The 20,590-nt window shown below is 41.4% G+C and overlaps 1 protein-coding gene and 1 long non-coding RNA gene across 7 annotated transcripts in view; one reads left to right on the top strand and one right to left on the bottom strand.

Annotated features, from left to right (window-relative positions):
• The window catches only part of LOC115220336, a 72,864-nt gene that overhangs the window by 24,531 nt on the left and 27,743 nt on the right, over positions 1-20,590 (bottom strand). Inside the window, exon 1 of one of the 6 annotated variants that reach the window (XM_029790437.2) lies at positions 3,337-5,178. The exons of the other annotated variants lie outside the window; for them this stretch is intronic. Within the exon in view, the coding sequence (XP_029646297.1) occupies positions 3,337-4,512 (1,176 nt within the window). The 5' untranslated portion in view covers positions 4,513-5,178. Of the gene's footprint in view, positions 1-3,336; positions 5,179-20,590 lie in introns of those variants that run through there. 6 annotated transcript variants of the gene reach the window in all.
• Positions 1,859-19,138, top strand: LOC118766565. The gene is made up of 4 exons (XR_005002503.1): positions 1,859-1,993; positions 8,356-8,360; positions 16,753-16,760; positions 19,113-19,138. It is a non-coding gene; the product is annotated as an uncharacterized LOC118766565 (long non-coding RNA).

Here is a 20,590-nt window from a genome sequence, read left to right as displayed (position 1 = left end):
ATGGTCTCAAATTCTGGCACAAGGCCAGCAATTTCGGTGGAGTGGGTAAATGGGATCTTTTCGGTTTGAACGGCAGTTTTTTCTAGCGATGTCATATAAAATTGTCACCCATAATTATGACCCTAGTATCGATCTATTGCATTTCAATCTATTTTAGGGTTAGGGGTAGGGGGAAGGGTATTTTTTTCTTCACAAATGTAAATAAACTCAATCTGTTTCTTAAACGAGGGACATATTCATATGGCACAGAATGTTTTTTACCTCAATAGATGTCATTGATTGGTTGAAATTGCAGAAATTGAAGAGAAAAAAAACAACAAATATCTTACAAACTATAGAATTTTCTCAATAAAGCCAAGAGAAAAAGACGTTTTATAAACACATTCTACCAATATAGTTTGAAAGTGTTTAGTTACATGGAAATTATTTTTAAAAACTGCCGTTCAAACCGAAAAGATCCGGTAAATGGATTACATCGACCCCAGAGTTCAACTGGTACTTATTTTATCAACCTCAAAAGGATAAAAAGCAAAGTCAACCTCGGCAGAATTTGAACTCAGAATATAAGGATGGATGAAATACCACTAAGCATGTTGCCTAACGTGCTAATGATTCTGCCAGCTCACCAATAATAAGGTTCTTTATTTTGCCACAAGGGTAACTAATGAGCGACATTACTAAGATGGGTTGCAAGGACAGACAAGGCTTTAGATCGAAGTGTGTGTGTGTGTTTTAAAAAAATATATAAATACGTAAAAATAAGTAATAAAAATTACATAGGCACAAAGTCGGAAATTGATGGTGACGGGAGACAGTCAACCATAGCAATCCCCAGTAACTGACTGGGATGTATATTTTTTGACCCTGAAAATATAAAAAACAAAATTGACCTCAGTGGCATTTGAACTCACAATGTACTAAACCAGAACAAACATTGCCAGGCATTTCGTCAGACGCTCTAACGTTTCGCCCAAACCACGAAAATAATAATCCTTTCTATTTTAAGCATATAGCCTAAAATCAGTGGGGAGGGAGCTAGTCAATTACACTGACCCCAGTGTTCAACTGGTACTTATTTGATCAACCCCAAAAGGATGGAAGGCTAAGTCGACCTCGGCAGAATTTGAATTCAGAAAGTAAAAGCTGGAAGAAATGGTGTTAGGCAGATTGTTTGGCACCGTAACCACCAGATCATCGCCTTTTCAAAAAGAACAAAAAAAAACTACTTTTTACTATAGGCCAGGGGTTTCTAAGGTGGTCAATATCGACCCCTGGGGGTTGATGGGTCTACTCAAGGGGTTGATAAATGCCTGAAACTGCATATCTACTTTATTATTTATTTATTTATTTTCTTGTACATACCTAATCAAAGGATTCCATGAAGGAGCTGATGGTCTAAACAGTTTGGGGGCCCCTGCTATAGGCACAAGGCCTGAAATGAGGGGAAGGGGCTGATCGATTACACTGACCCCAGTGTTCAACTGGTACTTTATTTCATCAACCTCAAAGGAACGATAGGCAAAGTTGATCTCCACTAAGTGTTTTGCCAGACACTAACAACACACCCAAATCACAATAATAATAATAATAATTCTTTCTAATTTTGGCACAAGGCCAACAATTCTGAGGGGAGGGGCACATCAATTGCATGGATCACAGTATTAAACTGGTACTTTATTTTATCGACCCTGAATAATAATAATAATAATAAAATAATAATAATCATAATAATAATCATAATAATAATAATAATAATAAGCCAAGATATAGACAAATGGCTGAAGGAGATTGAAATAGAATGCCCAGATTGGAGCTCCTACGGAATGTTTGCCTCTGACGGACAGCAAGGGTTATCAGGAGGGTTCTAAGCACCTGGAAGACTGCCGTAAACGTGTGGATACCTAAGGTTACAGGTAGTAACCCGCTACCCACATGAGTCCTACCAGAAATAAGACCAAATCTGAGTCAAACCAAAATAATAATAATAATAATAGTTTATTTTCAAAAGCTATCAAGAAACCCTGCTTTTATCATAATCCACAAATGCCCTTCAAGGACTTGCTTTCTGCCCCCAAACTTTGATCAGTTACCCCTTTCAATTTCAAACGGCTAAGAAGAAATTAGTAAACGTAGGGTGTGTGTGTGTGTGTAAAGCCTTTGAAAGTACAGGAAAATAAGTACGAGTACTACAAGAGTCACTAAGGAAGGGGTATATTGGTTGGGTGGTTGTGAAGGAGAACTAAAAACCCAGCTGTTCCCTCTCAACTGTGAAGAAGCAAAATGGATCGATTGTGACTGTGTGTGTGTGTGTGATCGACTGACCACAGCACAGCTTCCCTGATAGTATAGCGCTGCAGCTCATATGTATAGTTGAAGACAGCTATAGTTAGTATACGGGTATTATTATGGGGTATGTATAGCTATCACACAACAGACAATAAGCACCAACGGAATACAGAAGTATTACAACAATCTATGAATGTCACAGGCACATAAGGGTGAAAATGGACCTGTGAAAATGCGTTACAATTAGCCAGGTACCCCTATAGCATATGAGGGTATGACAGCTTAGAGGTAGGACTACAAATTGTAGCACAGAAACCACCGTAGAACTTCAGTAAACAGATACGTAAGAGAAAAACTCTAACAGAAAATAGAATATTTAAAAACATCAGAGTATTATAGTAAACAGAAGATCGGGGTACCATTGTTAATACAACCGAGTACCATTAGGGTATCATGATATACAAGCAGAGTACCACAGCGAGTACATCGAGGTGTCACAGTGATGGTATCCCAAGAAATTTTAGGGTACCATAGCAGATGCATCAGGGTAAGACAGGTATTATGGTTCCATAGATACATTTGGTTATCACGGAATAACACATTAGGGTAGAATCAGGCACGTCAGGGTACCATAGCAGCTAGCATACCAAGATAGCCACACTAGACGAGTCGACGGAGGCGCACGACCTGCTAGAAATAGCAGCCAAATTTCCTTCAAATCACATTTACCGTCGCACAAAAATAAGACGAGACGGTTATGGTCGGAATCCCTTTAGGGATAGAGCTAACCTGGAGCCAAGCAACAACTATAATAGACACATCAGGGTACCTCAAGGACCTCGCTAAACAACACAAAGGGTGGAAATAATTTACCAGAATTTGTTCAACTTCTCAGATTAATGTTAGAGTTACCTTCCTTTATTTACAAAATGAGGATATAAATAGGGGTGGATACATTGAGGCTGCTGGGTACAGAGAGAGAGAGAGAGATATGCTCGAGGTGGGTGGTTTAACGAGGACGAAGGTGAATGTGTGTAGAATATAACTTACCTGAGATGATTTTTTATTCCGAGAGTGAAGTGAGGTGCCAGAATGTGAGGAGGGCCACGTGTTTGTAGTGGCGGCGGCGGCGTGTGGTGTTTGTAAGGGACGTTGTGCTGGTGAAGGGACCTCGGGTATGGATACTTCGTGAGATGATTGACTACAAGTTATTCGACTGACATCCTTAGCATCCAACCCACCTTCTTCCATTAGATACAGCAGCGTGGAACGCAAACAATGGTTTGTGTAAACTTTAGACAAACCGGCGTCGTTCGAAATGGATTTCATAAACTCGGCCATTCTCTTCTCGCCCATCGGCTGTTTTGTATACCAAACCGTGTGGTAGAGCGGGTCAACGTTTAGCTTTTGATGACAGAAGAATCGCGGGTAATGAGGGTCTAATTTGGAAACATATTTCAGGAACATCTTTACGGGACAATTAGCAAATCCCACGCGTTCTTTCATCACTAACTGGGTGTTGCTTTTACGGGTTGTGTCGCCGGTTTTGTCGATAAAGTAAACATAACGCTGGTTGTTGGCATCGACGTCCATGCCGAAATTATCTTTGGTCAGGTGTGGTAAATTCTGTCGGCACTGGCGTCCAAAGTAGAGGTAAATATCCATAAAAACTCTCTTTTGGAGTCGATCAGGATCAGAAAGATTTTGATTACACCAGGCATATGCTTTCTTAACTTCTTCCAACGATAGAATATCGTGATGCTGGACATCGGCTTTCCCTTCCAGCTTCAGGCATTCGCCTAACGCTACCCATGCATCATTTAATGGTTTTTTCAAATAAGCATCGTTGAGAAAATCAACTCCAAACTTCAAAGTAAAGCGATTTAAGGCGTAACGAATACTTCTGAGGGCATTGAATTTATATTTGCTGCCATCAGTCCGTCTGAGATCGTTAAAGAAGGTGGTCAGGTAGGTAAGCAGTCGCTCCTTGGCAGGCATGTCACCGCTGGTCACATGGTAGGACAAATTCTCCAAAGACAATGGTTCACCTCGCTTGGTCAGATAGTGACGGAATTTCAACACCGCGTATTTCTCAGCCTGTTGACTGGACTTTGAGTCTTTCGTTAATAAACCTTCAAATTCTTCGTTGTTCAACGCTGTTGTGAGGTACAAACCACCATCTACAGCAGATGTATTGAGGTCTCCAACGAACGGAGGGTCGGCCATTTTGGATGTCACAACAGAGACTCTCTATACAAAGCTTCTTTGCAGTTGTGCGTCAGCCACGTTGCCAACCAGAAAAAAAAACTGTTTAATCCGATTAACACAGTAATAAGCTTAGCTTGTTGTGTCAAGTTGTGAAATAAGATTTACCTGAGAGATTCGACATCAAAAACTTTCGACTGGTTTTAATATATCAAATGAAAATTGTTACACGAGTCTGTGCAGAGAAGTGAGGGAAAAAAACGGCTAAACCACGACTAAACTGTTCAAATAAGAGCAGACATGAGACATTAGACAGAATATCGCTTGGTTTTATATGAGCAGAAGAAGAGAAGCTGGGCGCTGAGATGTTCTAACCAAATCACAACTTGAGTACATGTGTATTAAACTGCGTTCAGCGAATGTTCTCGAGCTTGTGGTGCGTTGTTTACCGTTCTGTGTGATGGTCGATTTAGGTCAGACTGCAGTAAATCGATGTGTACTGAGTGTAGCTAGCCACCAACAACTGACTGCCGCCCCTCTCTGAGTAAGCCTAACAACAGGGTTGTTATATCGACAAGCAGTTTAACTGTAAACAACAACAAACAGCAGGCTGCTGATGGTGGTAGGTTGGTTTTCAAGAGAAAAGTAGAACAAGCAAGCAGACAGCAGCTGCCTAACTACCAACAGCAAACCTACTTCACACACAACTCTTTCTAGCTTCATCGCTTCGCCCTCTCTCTCTCTCTCTTTTATTATTCTTATTCTTTCTACTAAAACCAAAAGCTTTTTTTTTCGCCTCACCCTTCCTCCCCTCCATTCACTCATTCCTGACTTTTTATTTCTTCCAACATCGAAACAACATTTAAATTGAACTTGGGGGGGAAAAAGGGAAGAAAAACCAACAACTGATTCATACACATATTGCGTGCTACCCAGAGATATATTTAACAGAGAGATGCATAATATATATATATATATATATTATATTATACAATATATTATATAATATATTATATAATATATTATATAATATATATGTATATATATATTTACACCATAACATTTGGGTGCAGTTCCACGGAGAGGAGGGGGAATACCAAGTGCTTTGTTAGAGAACAATTAAAAGTTACAATGCTCTGCCACTATTACTACTGCTACCACCACAACTACTATTACTACGTAGTGGTGGTGGTGGTGGTGGCGGTAGTGTTGTTAACAACAGCAACAACAAAATCAAGGCGAAAAAACCTCACATTGTTAGCAAAATAACAATGTTACCAGACTGACTATATAGTCAAATATGATAGCATCAGAATTCCTTTCAGATGAAGGAAAATAAAAGAAAAACACAAACACACAAAACTAAACAAAAGCAAAACAAAACAACAGAACAACAAAAACCTTCAATACCAGCTGCCATATTTGTTGTTATAGACTGTCGACTTGTTGTTAATGGTGATGATGATGATGGTGGTGGCGGTGGCTGTGGTGGTGGTAATAAAAATAATAATGGTGGTGTTGATAATGGTTAGGGTGACGGTGGTGGGGACGGTAATGATAATAATGACGGTGGCGGGTGGTGGTGGTGGTGGTGGTGTTAATACAACAATCGAATAATGCTAACAATTTCTAATATAAATAGAAGCAAGCTGAGGCAGTTGTGACATCAGAGCGTTGGACTATAAAACTCGTTACAATAACTTAGTCTCTCCCAGATCTCGAGTTCGAATCCTGGCAGGACTGAATTCAATTCATCAAACAAACAAAAAATAGAAAAGAAAGAAAAAAAAAACAGAAACCAATTTTGTGTTACTACTATACGAAATGATAAAGAGGATGTTGTGATGTTCATGGCTCTTCCAACGAGATAAGTAAGGGACTAACTGAAGAGAAACTATTCCAGTCGGAGTTCGAAACTGAGTCGCTGGTTCGACTCCCTGACAACTTTATCCCTTTCATATTCTGGTACCAGTAATTACATTGGTTTCTCCCACTGATACAGAACCGAGAATATGATGAGAGGCGGCGTAGAGTCGGTTTAATCAACTCACCCAGACACCGAGAAAAGAGAGGGTTATCGGCGGCCAGGATTTTAACTCGAGATGAACAGGGACAAAATTAAATTCTGTGAACCATTGGGGGTTTTTTTTTCCTACAATAGGAAAAACATTTTTAACAATTTCTTTTATACAATTCGTAATACTATTTAATTCTAAAAATATAATAATTGGGGTTTTTTTTAACATCAAATGGCTATGAGGGTCCATATGTAAAAAGAATTGGTTGAGAAACACGGGCCTACATCATTTGGACTGAACTACGAAGTTTGAAATGATTTTAGTGGGAGTTAGAGGTGTTGATGCCTTTCCTAAAGGAATCTCTGAGGTAAATCATGAAATGCTATAGGTTCACACCAGGAATGGCGGAGGACGGCCGCGCAGACGTTCAAGGACGTTATCTTTTCTCACATTTTCTCCAACGAAATATTGTTTTAATGAAATGACCAACACAAAGATAATACTAAAACTAAAACGAGGGCCATGTTGCCGTTTGGCTCTTGCTCAGATCTGATCAAACAGATCAATGACCAAAGACGTTCTAGTCGCGACTCTCTCGCTTTTTCTGTTCCTTTTCTTTCTGGCAGGCCAAGTGTATCTAGGACTACGTTATATATTTTTAAGATGACGGGGCATGATGAGGGAATTGTGGGTGTTATATCTAGCAAGTCGGGCAACCAGTAGAAGTTCCGTCGTTTGGGGAGCATAAAGGCTTTGTGGACGTCCAAGCCCTTGTAACAGAACCTAATATTGTAAGGTGGGAGCGCCAAGCAGAGAGAAATTTTCTCCATGACAAAACACAGTAAACGGCTTCTTTTCAAATACGCCACTAACACATTCGAACCGGTGATAACATTGCAGAACCTAGGACAGTGGTTCCCCAACCTTTTTCACTACCAAGGACCCCTTTTATTTAAATGAGTTTTCCCACGGACCCCTTTTAATATGCTTATCCTTTTGTGTGTGTGTATGTGTGTGCGCGTGCGTGCGCGCATGTGTGTGTATATATATATATATATATATATATATATATATATACACACACACACACTTTTTTTCTTGTTTCAATTATTTGAACACCGCCTTTAGACGAACAAATCGATCCCGTGACTTAATCGTTATCTATTGCCGAACCCCTAAGTTACAGGGACGAAAACACACTGACATCGGTTGTCAAGCGATGGTGGGGGACAGATACACGCACGCACGCACGCACACACACACACACACACACACACACACACACAACACACACACACACACACACACACACACACAGATACGATCAGCTTCTTTTAGTTTCCGGGTACCAAATCCACCCACAAGGCTTTAATCGGCCCGAGGTTATAGCAGAAAAGACATTAGCCCAAGATGCCACGCAGTGGGATTGAACGTGGAATCAGGTGATTGGAAAGTAAGTTTCTTATCACACAGCCACTCCTGCGCCTATCTCTATCTCTTTCTTTCTCTCTCTCTCATATATATATATATATATATATAATATATATATATATATATATATATATACTCTTTTACTTGTTTCAGTCATTTGACTGCGGCCATGCTGGAGCACCGCCTTAGTCGAGCAAATCGACCCCGGGACTTATTCTTTGTAAGCCCAGTACTTATCCTATCGGTCTCTTTTGCTGAACCGCTAAGTGACGGGGACGTAAACACACCAGCATCGGTTGTCAAGCAATGCTAGGGAGACAAACACAGACACACAAACACATACATATATATATATATATATATATATATATATATATATATATACATATACATATATACGACAGGCTTCTTTCAGTTTCCGTCTACCAAATCCACTCACAAGGCATTGGTCGGCCCGGGGCTATAGCAGAAGACACTTGCCCAAGGTGCCACGCAGTGGGACTGAACCCGGAACCGTGTGGTTGGTTAGCAAGCTACTTACCACAGCCATATATATATGAAATTTTAAATTTAGTTCACAGACCCCCAGTGTTACCCAAGCGGACCACAGGTTGGGAACCACTGATCTCGTATATATCTGATGGTAACCGAGACAAGGTGTTGGGGGAAAGAGGGTCATCGTGATCGGTTTTGCGCTCATTTGTTTCCTATGCTGGTAAGAAAGAGGCTTTTACGGCGGAAAAGTCCTTCCTGATACAAAAACTTGTAGTGGCCTCTAGAAGCAAGAACATAAACAAGTGGTATATAACAAAGCCCTGGTGTTAAATACTGCAATATCTTTTTTTTATCATTTATCCTACTGAGGTCGGTTTAATCGACTTTCCCGCCACCAAAATTACGTAAACTCGCCGTGTAGTGTTAGAAACTGTTATGGTGGTGGTGTATGGATAAAAAATTACGAGAGCGGATGACAAAATAGATAGGTAGTATTTCGTTTTGTCTTTTTATTTCCAGGGTTCAAATCACACAAGGATCGGACCCTAAACAGCTAAGCGCTGAAGACGATTAACTAATATATACAGAGGGGCACACAGACAGATAAAGAGGTTTCACAATGCAAACAGGATAGACAAAACTGTATGTATGTGTTATATATATATATATATATACTCTTTTACTTGTTTCAGTCATTTGACTGCGGCCATGCTGGAGCACCGCCTTAGTCGAGCAAATCGACCCCGGGACTTATTCTTTGTAAGCCCAGTACTTATCCTATCGGTCTCTTTTGCTGAACCGCTAAGTGACGGGGACGTAAACACACCAGCATCGGTTGTCAAGCAATGCTAGGGAGACAAACACAGACACACAAACACATACATATATATATATATATATATATATATATATATATATATATACATATACATATATACGACAGGCTTCTTTCAGTTTCCGTCTACCAAATCCACTCACAAGGCATTGGTCGGCCCGGGGCTATAGCAGAAGACACTTGCCCAAGGTGCCACGCAGTGGGACTGAACCCGGAACCGTGTGGTTGGTTAGCAAGCTACTTACCACAGCCATATATATATGAAATTTTAAATTTAGTTCACAGACCCCCAGTGTTACCCAAGCGGACCACAGGTTGGGAACCACTGATCTCGTATATATCTGATGGTAACCGAGACAAGGTGTTGGGGGAAAGAGGGTCATCGTGATCGGTTTTGCGCTCATTTGTTTCCTATGCTGGTAAGAAAGAGGCTTTTACGGCGGAAAAGTCCTTCCTGATACAAAAACTTGTAGTGGCCTCTAGAAGCAAGAACATAAACAAGTGGTATATAACAAAGCCCTGGTGTTAAATACTGCAATATCTTTTTTTTATCATTTATCCTACTGAGGTCGGTTTAATCGACTTTCCCGCCACCAAAATTACGTAAACTCGCCGTGTAAGTGTTAGAAACTGTTATGGTGGTGGTGTATGGATAAAAAATTACGAGAGCGGATGACAAAATAGATAGGTAGTATTTCGTTTTGTCTTTTTATTTCCAGGGTTCAAATCACACAAGGATCGGACCCTAAACAGCTAAGCGCTGAAGACGATTAACTAATATATACAGAGGGGCACACAGACAGATAAAGAGGTTTCACAATGCAAACAGGATAGACAAAACTGTATGTATGTGTTATATATATATATATATATACATACTGCCTTACTGGCACGTAAAAGGGCACCATTCGAGCGTGATCGTTACCAACGTCGCCTTACTGGCACCTGTGCCGGTGGCATGTGTAAAAGGATTCAAGCGAGGTCGTTGCCAGTACCGCCGGATTGGCCCCTGTGCCGGTGGCACGTAAAAAGCACCCACTACACTCTCGGAGTGGTTGGCGTTAGGAAGGGCATCCAGCTGTAGAAACACTGCCAGATCAAGATTGGAGCCTGGTGCAGCCATCTGGTTCGCCAGTCCTCAGTCAAAATCGTCCAACCCATGCTAGCACGGAAGGCGGACGTTAAACGATGATGATGATACATGTACATGTTTGTGAGTGTGTGTATTTGTTAATATTTAGCAGAAGCAAGAGTGACTCAAGGTCCAAGAGTTTCGTATGTTGGCACTTATACACACACACACACACACACAATGTATCGGGATGAAATGTGAGGGGGGTGCTGAGAGGATGGAGATAAGCATTACCAAAGTGGTTTTAGGTTCTCAATTCTACTGCACTCAAGAAGACCACCTCCGTAATGCTTACCTCCATCCTCTCTGCCCCCACCCCCACATTTCATCCCCTACCACCCATCAATCCTCTATTACCTAAGAACAGACTAAGCACATACTACATCACCTGGATTTCTCAGTTACCTTTCCTCTCCACCCCCCTCACCACACCCACCATTCGCCTCCTTTTTGCACCTTCTCTCCCCCCTCCCTCCCCATCTTATCTGACACTTTACCACTTCTTATTTTTTACTGCCCACAAGGGGCGACACACAGAGGTGACAAACAAGGACAAACGGATTAAGTCGATTATATCGACCCCAATGCGTAACTGGTACTTATTTAATCGACCCCCAAAAGGATGAAAGGCAAAGTTGACCTCTGCAGAATTTGAACTCAGAACGTAACGGCAGACGAAATACCTATTTCTTTACTACCCACAAGGGGCTAAACACAGAAGGGACAAACAAGAACAGACAAACAGATCAAATCAATTAAATCGACCCCAGTGCATAACTGGTACTTAATTTATCAACCTCAAAAGGATGAGAGGCAAAGTCGACCTCAGCGGAATTTGAACTCAGAACGTAACGGCAGAAGAAATACCATTAAGCATTTCGCCCGGCGTGCTAACAATTCTGCCAGCTCACCACCTTACCAATTCTGCCAACCATGGACTTCTAAAAACATTAATTGCTGACTTCCATACACGTGCTACAAATTATCAGAAGAGAGAAGAAACAGTTGGTTTAATTAACCCCAGTATTTGACCAGCATTCAATTCATTGGCCCCAGAACCATGAAAGGCACGACTGACCCTTTGGTGAGATATGAACACTGAATGCAATGAAACACAACTGAATACAACAAGGTAGAATAATCCCTCGCCATATCACAGTTCACCTATTACGGTTTATTAATTAAGCTTACATCGATTCCTCCACAGTGTTTTTTTTGCATTTATAATAAAATAAATCATCATCATCATTGTTTAACGTCCATTTTCTGTGCTAGCACGGGTTGGACAGTTCGACTGGGGTCTGGGAAGCCAGGAGGCTGCACCAGGCTCCAGTCTGATCTGGCAGTGTTTCTATAGCTGAATGCCCTTAATAACACCAATATATACAATTTTAAAAATAATAAAAAAATACACAGTACTGTTTCTACTTCGCAGATTTTCACCTACCACGGGGGGTTCTAGAAGGTAACACCCGCAATAGTCGAAGGGTTACTGTATTTTGCCCAAAGCACAAGTGATTCTGAAAATGTATGCCCCAATGTAGTGGTGGTGGAGGTGGTAATGATAATGGTTGTGGTGGTGATGATAAGATTAATGATAGTGATGGTGGTTGTGGTGGTGGTGGTGGTGGTAGTGATGGTTTCAGATTTTGGCACAAGTTGATAACTTTTTAGCAGGAATGGGCAAGTTGATAACACCAACCTCCAGTACTTGACCGGTACTTTAATTTGTTGAACCTGAAAGGATGAAGAGCAAACCTCGGTGAGGTTTGAACTCGGAATGTGAACAGCCAGAAGAAAAACTGCAAAGCATATCGTCTAACAACTCTGCCAGCTTACTGCCTTAATAATAATAATAATAATAATAATAATGGTTTCAAATTTTGGCACAAGGCCAGCAATTTCTTTGATGGGGTGGGGGCGCAATACCATCAACCCCAGTACTTGACTGGTACTTTATTTGATCAAGCAAAAGATGGAGGCAAAGTTGATTTTGTCAACATTTGAACTCAAAACATAAAGAGCTGGAAAAAAATAGTAAAAGGTGTTTTTGTCTGACGCATTACCGATTCTCAGCAGATAAGGGGCTGAAATTTGGGGGGAGGGGGGGAGAAGTTAGTTGGTAGAGAAAGAAAGGCCAGTCTCCATCACCTTCAAGGACTCCCCAACACTGGAGAGATTGATGCTATTAATGTTTCTCTTGAACTTTTCCACTTGTAGGGGAAGATATGAGCAAGAAGGAGGGGCATGGGGGGGGGAGATCTCAAAGGGATAACATTCTGGGTGAGGAAGGATTGGGAAGAGTGACAAGTGCTGGGGTAGGAGAAGGGTTGGATACAAGAATGTGAAGAAGAGAAGAGATGAGTGGAGAGAGAATGCCTGAGTGGAGATGGCATGAGCCCAGCCAGAGGCCATTATGGTAGTGGTAGCATAAGCAAGAAGAAGAGACAGTGCATCTGCGAGGCTGAAGAGTACTTATGAGTGATTTCATGTCAATCAGTGGTCCTTTTCAGGACATGGACTAGGATGAGAGTGTGTAATCAGAAGGACTGACCAAGGAGCAATTCCGAACCCAGAAGAAAAGCTGATATGCCAGGAAAGGAGCTGAAAGTGCTTTGCCAATGTTCTGCAAGGGGAGAGGATCAAAAGTACGAGGTGTTCCCAATTGCCAAACAGTGTGGCATGGCACCAGTACGAATCAGGAGTTTATTGAGGAAGAAGGGGAATAGAATGATAAAAGCAATCCTGTCCTCATTGAAGAGAGAGAGGCATGGAAATGCTGCTGTGAAACGGTGAAAGAAGGACTACCTCTTATTGACCCAGCAGAGGGATCAGATATTGAGGGTGACAGCAAATAAGGATATGAAGGCAGGAAAAGCAGCCAAGCCCTTGAGAACAGTCAGTGGAATGCTAGAACCATTCTGCAAAGCTGGACACAGTCATCTCTCGTGCAGTGGATCAGTTAGTTCAGGTACAGGTATTGCTGTGTGGTTAAGAAGCTTGCTTCCAAACCATGTGGTCTTGAGTTCAGTCCCACTGCACAGCACCTTGGGCAAATGACTTCTACTACAGCCCCAGGGCTGACCAAGGCCTTGTGAGTGGATCTGGTAGGCAGAAACTGAAAGAAGCTTGCTGTGTATATGTGTGTTTGTGGGTAACTTGACATCATGCAATGATGCTGAATGGGCATCAGGGTCATGCAAGTGATGTGGTTTGTCTTCAGTGTTCCATGGAGAAATATATTACTTTGCTTGGAAACAGGTGAGGAAGAGAATCCATCCGCAAAAAAAAGTGTCTCAACAAATTTCATCTAACCCATGCAATCATGGAAAAGTGGATGTTAAAAGATGATGATGATGGTGATGATGTGGGATATCCACCCAATGAATGGCATAACAGCATTATCATAAACTGTTATAAGGACAAAGGAGATGCTCCAAAGAGAGAGAAGCAAGCAGAGAAACACCAAATTAAAATCGTTAACTAATTGGTGCCATTGTCTGCTTTGGCATGGTTTCTATGGTCGGATGCCCTTCCTAACGCCAGCCACCTTACAGAGCGTACTGGGTACTTTTTATGTGGCACCAGCATAGAAATGGAAATTTGAGGTACACAAGAACTGCAATGGGACCCCATTGAAGCTGACAGGGAAAGACTTGTAAATAACAGATGTCATCATCATCGTTTAACGTCCGCTTTCCATGCTAGCATGGGTTGGACGGTTCAACTGGGGTCCGGGAAGCCAGGGGGCTGCACCAGGCCCAAGGGGATAAACAGATGACAGTCAGGCATGAAATGAACTCCTCCAAATGCCTGGAATGTTCCATCAAAGTAACTGACAGCTTCTGTTTCTTAGCTGACCCACACCATCAGTGGGGGTGGCTGTTCTGCAAACCTCTTAGTTAGAGTAAGAAGAAGGTGGGTGGAGTTTGAGGAGCTTATTACCACGATGGGTAACAAAGGGGTTCTTTGAGTGAAGGGCAGAGATTGTACGATGCATGTGCATCATGTGTGAAATTGCTGTATGGAAGGCAAACATGGACATTGGAAGCTCAGATTGTTAGCAATGGTTGGAAAGGAATGAGGCAAGCATGCTTCTGTTTCGTTTGACATGCATTGGTGGAGTAAAGAGGCAATGGTAAACGAGTAGCGAACGGAGAATAAGACTGGGCGGACAAGGAATTAGGAGTTGTGTGCAAGAGAGGGACTGTGTTGATATGGATATGGAGGACAACTGCTGAGTAAAGGAGCACCAAGTGATTCAAACAAAAGGGAATCTGTGGAAGAAGAAAACCATGAAATATGGTAAAAGCTGGTCTCATCACCATCATCATCATTGTTTAACATCCGTTTTTCATGCTAGCATGGGTTGGATGATTTTGACTGAGGGCTGGTGAACCAGATGGCTGCGCCAGGCTTCAATCTTGATCTAGCAGAGTTTCTACAGTTGGATGCCCTTCCTAATGCCAACCACTCCAATAGTGTAGTGGGTGCTTTTACATGCCAGTGGCATGGGGCTAGTCAGGCAGCACTGGCAACAACCTCGCTCGGATCTTTTACACATGCCACTGGGACAGGTGCCAGTAAGGCGATGCTGGTAACGATCACGCTCGAATGGTGTCTTTTACCATGAAACTGAAATTCACATAGGGAATAATTATTCAGGAGAGTAATTAATTGATGAGAAACTGGACAGGAGAAGATTCAGCCAAATCATGTGTATGGAAAGCCAATATATGAATATTTGCAAGGTGTGTGTGAGTATGTGTGTAATGTATGTATATATATATATTATATATATATATATATTCTTTTATTCTTTTACTTGTTTCAGTCATTTGACTGTCGCCATGCTGGAGCACCGCCTTTAGTCGAACAATTCGACCCCAGGACTTATTCTATTGGTCTCTTTTGCCAAACTGCTAGGTTACGGGGATGTAAACACACCAACATCAGTTGTCAAGCAATAGTGGGAGCAAACACAGACACACAAACATGTGTGTGTGTGTACGATGGGCTTCTTTTCAGTTTCCGTCTACCAAATCCACTCACAGGGCTTTGGTCGGCCCAAGGCTATAGTAGAAGACACTTGCCCAAGGTGCCATGCAGTGGGACTGAACCTGGAACCATGTGGTTGGGAAGCAAGCTTCTTACCATGCAGCCACTCTTGCACCTATATATATGATAACTTATCAATGTTTTGGTTTCCAAATTTGGTACAAGGCTGACATTTTCAAGGAATAGTGTATGTTGATTACATCAACTCCAGTGTTCAACTGGTACTTATTTTCATCAACCCCAAAGGATAGAAGGCAAAGTCGACCTTCAGCAGAATTTGAACTCAAAATGTAAGACAGTTGAAATGCCACCAAGCATTTTGTCCAGCACCTCTAACATTGTCCAACATTTCTGCTAGCTTGCAATATATATTCTTTTCTACTCTAGGACACAAGGCCCGAAATTTCGGGGGAGGGGGCCAGTCAATTAGATTGACCCCAGTACGCAACTGGTACTTAATTTATCAACCCAGAAAGGATGAAAGGAAAAGTCGGCCTCGGCAGAATTTGAACTCTGAATGTAAAGACAGATGACATACCGCTGAGCAATTTCACCCGGCATGCTAATGTTTCTGCCAGCTCACCACCTTATTTTATCAATATACATTAAAATAATATGTATAATGATATTTATTGATAAATAAATATATCGGGTGATATTATTATTGGAATACAGCATCTGGAAAACAAGTGATGAACTGTCTGTTGAGATCTACCAAAGATATATGATACGGGTGTTTGTGTGTCTGCTTGTGCTTATGTGTGTGTGTGGAGGGGGTGCAGAGATACACACACACACACACACATATATATATATATAGTGTTTTCTTTCTTCAAAAGTTATATGATACACATGCTTATTAGTAAAGATGTGTACAATCTCTCTCTCTCTCTCTCTCTCTCTCTCTCTCTCTCACGCACACACACAGTGTGTGTGTGCTTGTGTGTGGTAAGTAGGACATCACATCAAGATCTTAGGTTTCACCTATTGTCAGCTGGTCATGTTGAGTCATGCAGAGTATCAGAGTATACGTTGGAGGGAGGGTGGATCTTAGATACTCACACTAGAGAGTGTAGCTAGAACCAGTAAACACACACACACACACACATACATACATACACACACACAGCAACCACTTCTGTATTCACAGCAGTGCGGTGTGTACCGCCACCCCCACCACCACCACCACACTGCTGTAACACGCAATCTCTAGACATGGTAAGACTATTCTTTTCTTTATAAACAACGAATAAGGCTGAAAGAGGGAGAGAGAAAGGGAGGTGGGGGAGAAGTACTCAGGGTCTCCCTTTTATATGAAAAACAAACAGTAAAGTGGGCATTAACATAGATAATGTAGTGAGCCAAGAATCATTAATATATTCACTTAAAAAATTACATTCGTAATGAGAAAAAAATAATTAGTGTTGTGATTAATTCTGATAAAGTGGAGCAGGGGAGATAACCCTGAAATAAAGTATTGCATATGCCTGTTCCCTTCTGTTTTAAATTATTTAAGGAAAATACATAACTCCATTGTTGGAATATAGATAACAAAAAACAATTCACATTTTAAACTTGAGAAAAGTCTTGCATATTATATATGTATGTATCAAAATGATGTGTTATAACACTATTCCACATATACAAAAACAGCCATACCAACAATCCAACATACCTCCCTCATCAGCTGCCACATGGATATCATGGTGGTTTTGACACCTCGGCAGTACCAGTCAATCCGCCAGTGTCAACAACACTAAAAGAAGTGTTCTTTGGGAACAAACATACCAAAAAAAAACCTTCAAACACATTTACCCTATGTATTTATGCATGTGTGGAGGAGCATGGCTTAGTGGTTAGGGTGTCAGCATCATGATCGTAAGGTTGTTGTTTCGACCAGGCGACGTATTGTGGTCTTGAGCAAAACACTTCATTTCACGTTGCTCCAATCCACTCAGCTGGCAAAAATGAGTAATGCTGCGATGCTACTGGTGTTCCGTCCAGCTGGGGAACACATATGCCATAGAAACTGGGAAACTGGGCCCATGAGCCTGGCTAGGCTTTAAAAGGGCGCATTTATTTTTTATTATGTATGCATGTATGTTCTAGGTATGACATTAAACTGCAACCATTGGCGACACTCAAGTTTGGAAGTTCCAAAGTTGTGGGGAGTATGGAATCACCCTTAATCCCCATTACTTGCAGATCCATTCTGACCTAGAATGGTGGTCCCGCTCAGAGTGCCATCTCTGGATTAAATAGATTTCTTGGGGGTAGAGGAGGTTCTTGTTATTTTTAACAAGGCTATGGAGGAATGCAGCTCTTTTAGAAGGAAGATACTCTGACGTAAAACTTGCAGTCAAAACAGTAGCAGTCATTTTGGCAATGGTTACCACCGGAACCTGCTAAGGTGACCAAGAGAGTGACCAAAAATGCTGTGCAGGCTTTTGTCAATTAAACCCAATGTCATACAGATGTCTCACTACCATTTCTGTGAGATGACTATCATCTGACAAGATGAGGCAGTTGTCATGTATGTATGTACAAGTGACAGGCGGCTAGGTAAATTTTGATCAGAATCAACAGGTCATCATTAACTGGCATTCGGTTGATTACAGTTACGAAAAGGGTTCCACTTGATCCGATCAACAGAACAGCCTTCTCATGAAATTAACATGCAAGTGGCTGAGCACTCCACAGACACACGTAGTTCTCAGGGAGAATCAGTGTGACACAGAGTGTGACAAGGCCGGCATTTTGAAATACAGGTTTCACTCATTTTTGCCAGCTGAGTGGACTGGAGCAATGTGAAATAAAGTGCCTTTCCCAAAGACATGGCACTTCGCCAGGAATCAAACTCCCAACTTTACGATCATCATCATCATCATCATCATCAAAGTTTGACGTTCGCTTTCCATGATAGGAGGGGTTGGACGAATGACTGAGGGCTGGCGAACCAGATGGCTGCACCAGGCTTCAATCTTGATCTGGCAGAGTTTCTACAGCAGGATGCCCTTCATGGACTGAATATCCCTAACCATTAAGCCACAAGCCTTCACTAACAGATCAACTTAGAACCTAGTGGTGTTATGAGCGAGTGAGTAGTTCTGCTCTCTTTCCTTGCTCCTACCATATAATCAACCCACTGCACTGACCCTCTTATTAGAGATCTTCTACCAAACCTCACAACCCACTTGTAACAGTAGTGAATTATTTCAGACCCCTATAACAAATTACATTGTTTAAAAATAAGGCCCACGTCAGCCTTCTAAATAGATAGCCATTATATGCAACTACATAATGGTTATCTATCTAGCAAGTGACTATAGCTGATACATTTCCTTCAACAAAATAAGGACCAGTTTTTTTTTTGTGGGGTGGGGCAGAGTTTAGTACTTACTGTTAGTATGTCCACCCCCTCCCCCACATACATATACACTAAATAAGGGGAGATAATCAAATCAAGTTATTTATATTGGTTTCAAATTTTGGCACAAGGCCTGCAAGTTTGGGAAGGGTATAAGTCAATTACATCAACCCCAATGCTCGACTGGTACTTATTTTATCGACCCCAAATGGATGAAAGACAAAGTTGACCCTGGTAGAATTTGAACTCAGAATGTAAAGATGGACAAAATTCTTTCTCCTGGAGGTACAAGGCCTGAAATTTGGGGGAGGGGGATAGTTGATTACATCAACCCCAGTACTCAACTGGTACTTGATTTATCGACCCCGAAAGGATGAAAGGCAAAGTCAACCTCGGTGGAATCTGAACTCAGAATGTAAAGTCAGACGAAATACCACTAAGCATTTTGCCTGGCGTTCAAACAACTCAGCCAGCTCGCCACCGTTGCAAAGATGGCCAAAATGCCAACTCACTGCCTTAATCAATATTAATTGATATTGATCAAATGAAAGGCAGAAATGTTAGCTCAATGGGCAGTATGCTTCACAGCATTTCACCCATCCTTATGTTCTGAGTTCAAATTCCACTGGAGTTGACTTTGCTCCTTTCATCCTGTCAGGGTCGATAAAATAAGTACAGGTCAAGCATTGGGGGTCAACTAGTCCCCGCCTCTCTCGAAATTGCTGGCCTTGCGCCAAATCTTGAAACTAATGCTGATCAAATCAATATGTCCTAAACTGATCAATCAATACCTTAGACACCTGACTGACACAATTTGTGATTTTGGGGGCCCTTATCATCATCTGACTCGACACACACACACACACATTACTACATCATATACACTCATATACACAACAAACATAGCTATACATACACCTCTAAATACCCAAACACAGACACACCTGTACAAAGACATCACTGAACTCATAGCACTACACACACACACACAGAGCTACACATATATACCAATATACACAACTACATAGAAACACCACTACACAATCACATTATATATATCTATATATATATATATATATATATATATATATATAATATATATATATATATACATACACACACACATATATATATATATATATATATATATATATATACACACACACACATATATATATACACACACACACACACAGCACTCACCTCACTATACACACAACTGTATGTACATACACGCACACACACACCACCAATATGCATACACAGAGACACACACCACGACACTACAAGCCAACAAGGGTGTTTCCACGTGGTAAGCTTGAACTGCAAGAAATAGCAGCCAAATGAAGAGTCGTGAAGAAAAGGGAAGCATATATAGAACAATGTAGTCACTGATATATAAAAAGACAGGATGGTCATGGTTGGAATCTTGCTGTCATAGCTTTACTCGGGACTGAAATAAGAGCAGATAAACAACACGCTAGTCCACAGTTTGATATATACACAAGCCTATATATACACGCTCCTCCGTACATCCAACATCGCTGGACGCTAATTACTAAGTGTGTGTGTGTGTGTGTAAGAAGTGTGGAAAGAGGTTTGCTTCCCAACCACATGGTTCCGGGTTCAGTCCCACTGCGTGGCACCTTGGGCTCGTGTCTTGTACTATAGCCACGAACCGACCAAAGCCTTGTGAGTGGATTTGGTAGACGGAAACTGAAAGAAGCCCGTCGTATTTACGTGTGCGCACGTAAGTTTGTTTA

This window comes from Octopus sinensis, linkage group LG16 (assembly GCF_006345805.1).
Source record: "Octopus sinensis linkage group LG16, ASM634580v1, whole genome shotgun sequence".
NCBI classification, from domain to species: domain Eukaryota; kingdom Metazoa; phylum Mollusca; class Cephalopoda; order Octopoda; family Octopodidae; genus Octopus; species Octopus sinensis.
This window is presented reverse-complemented; position numbering and strand designations above follow the sequence as displayed.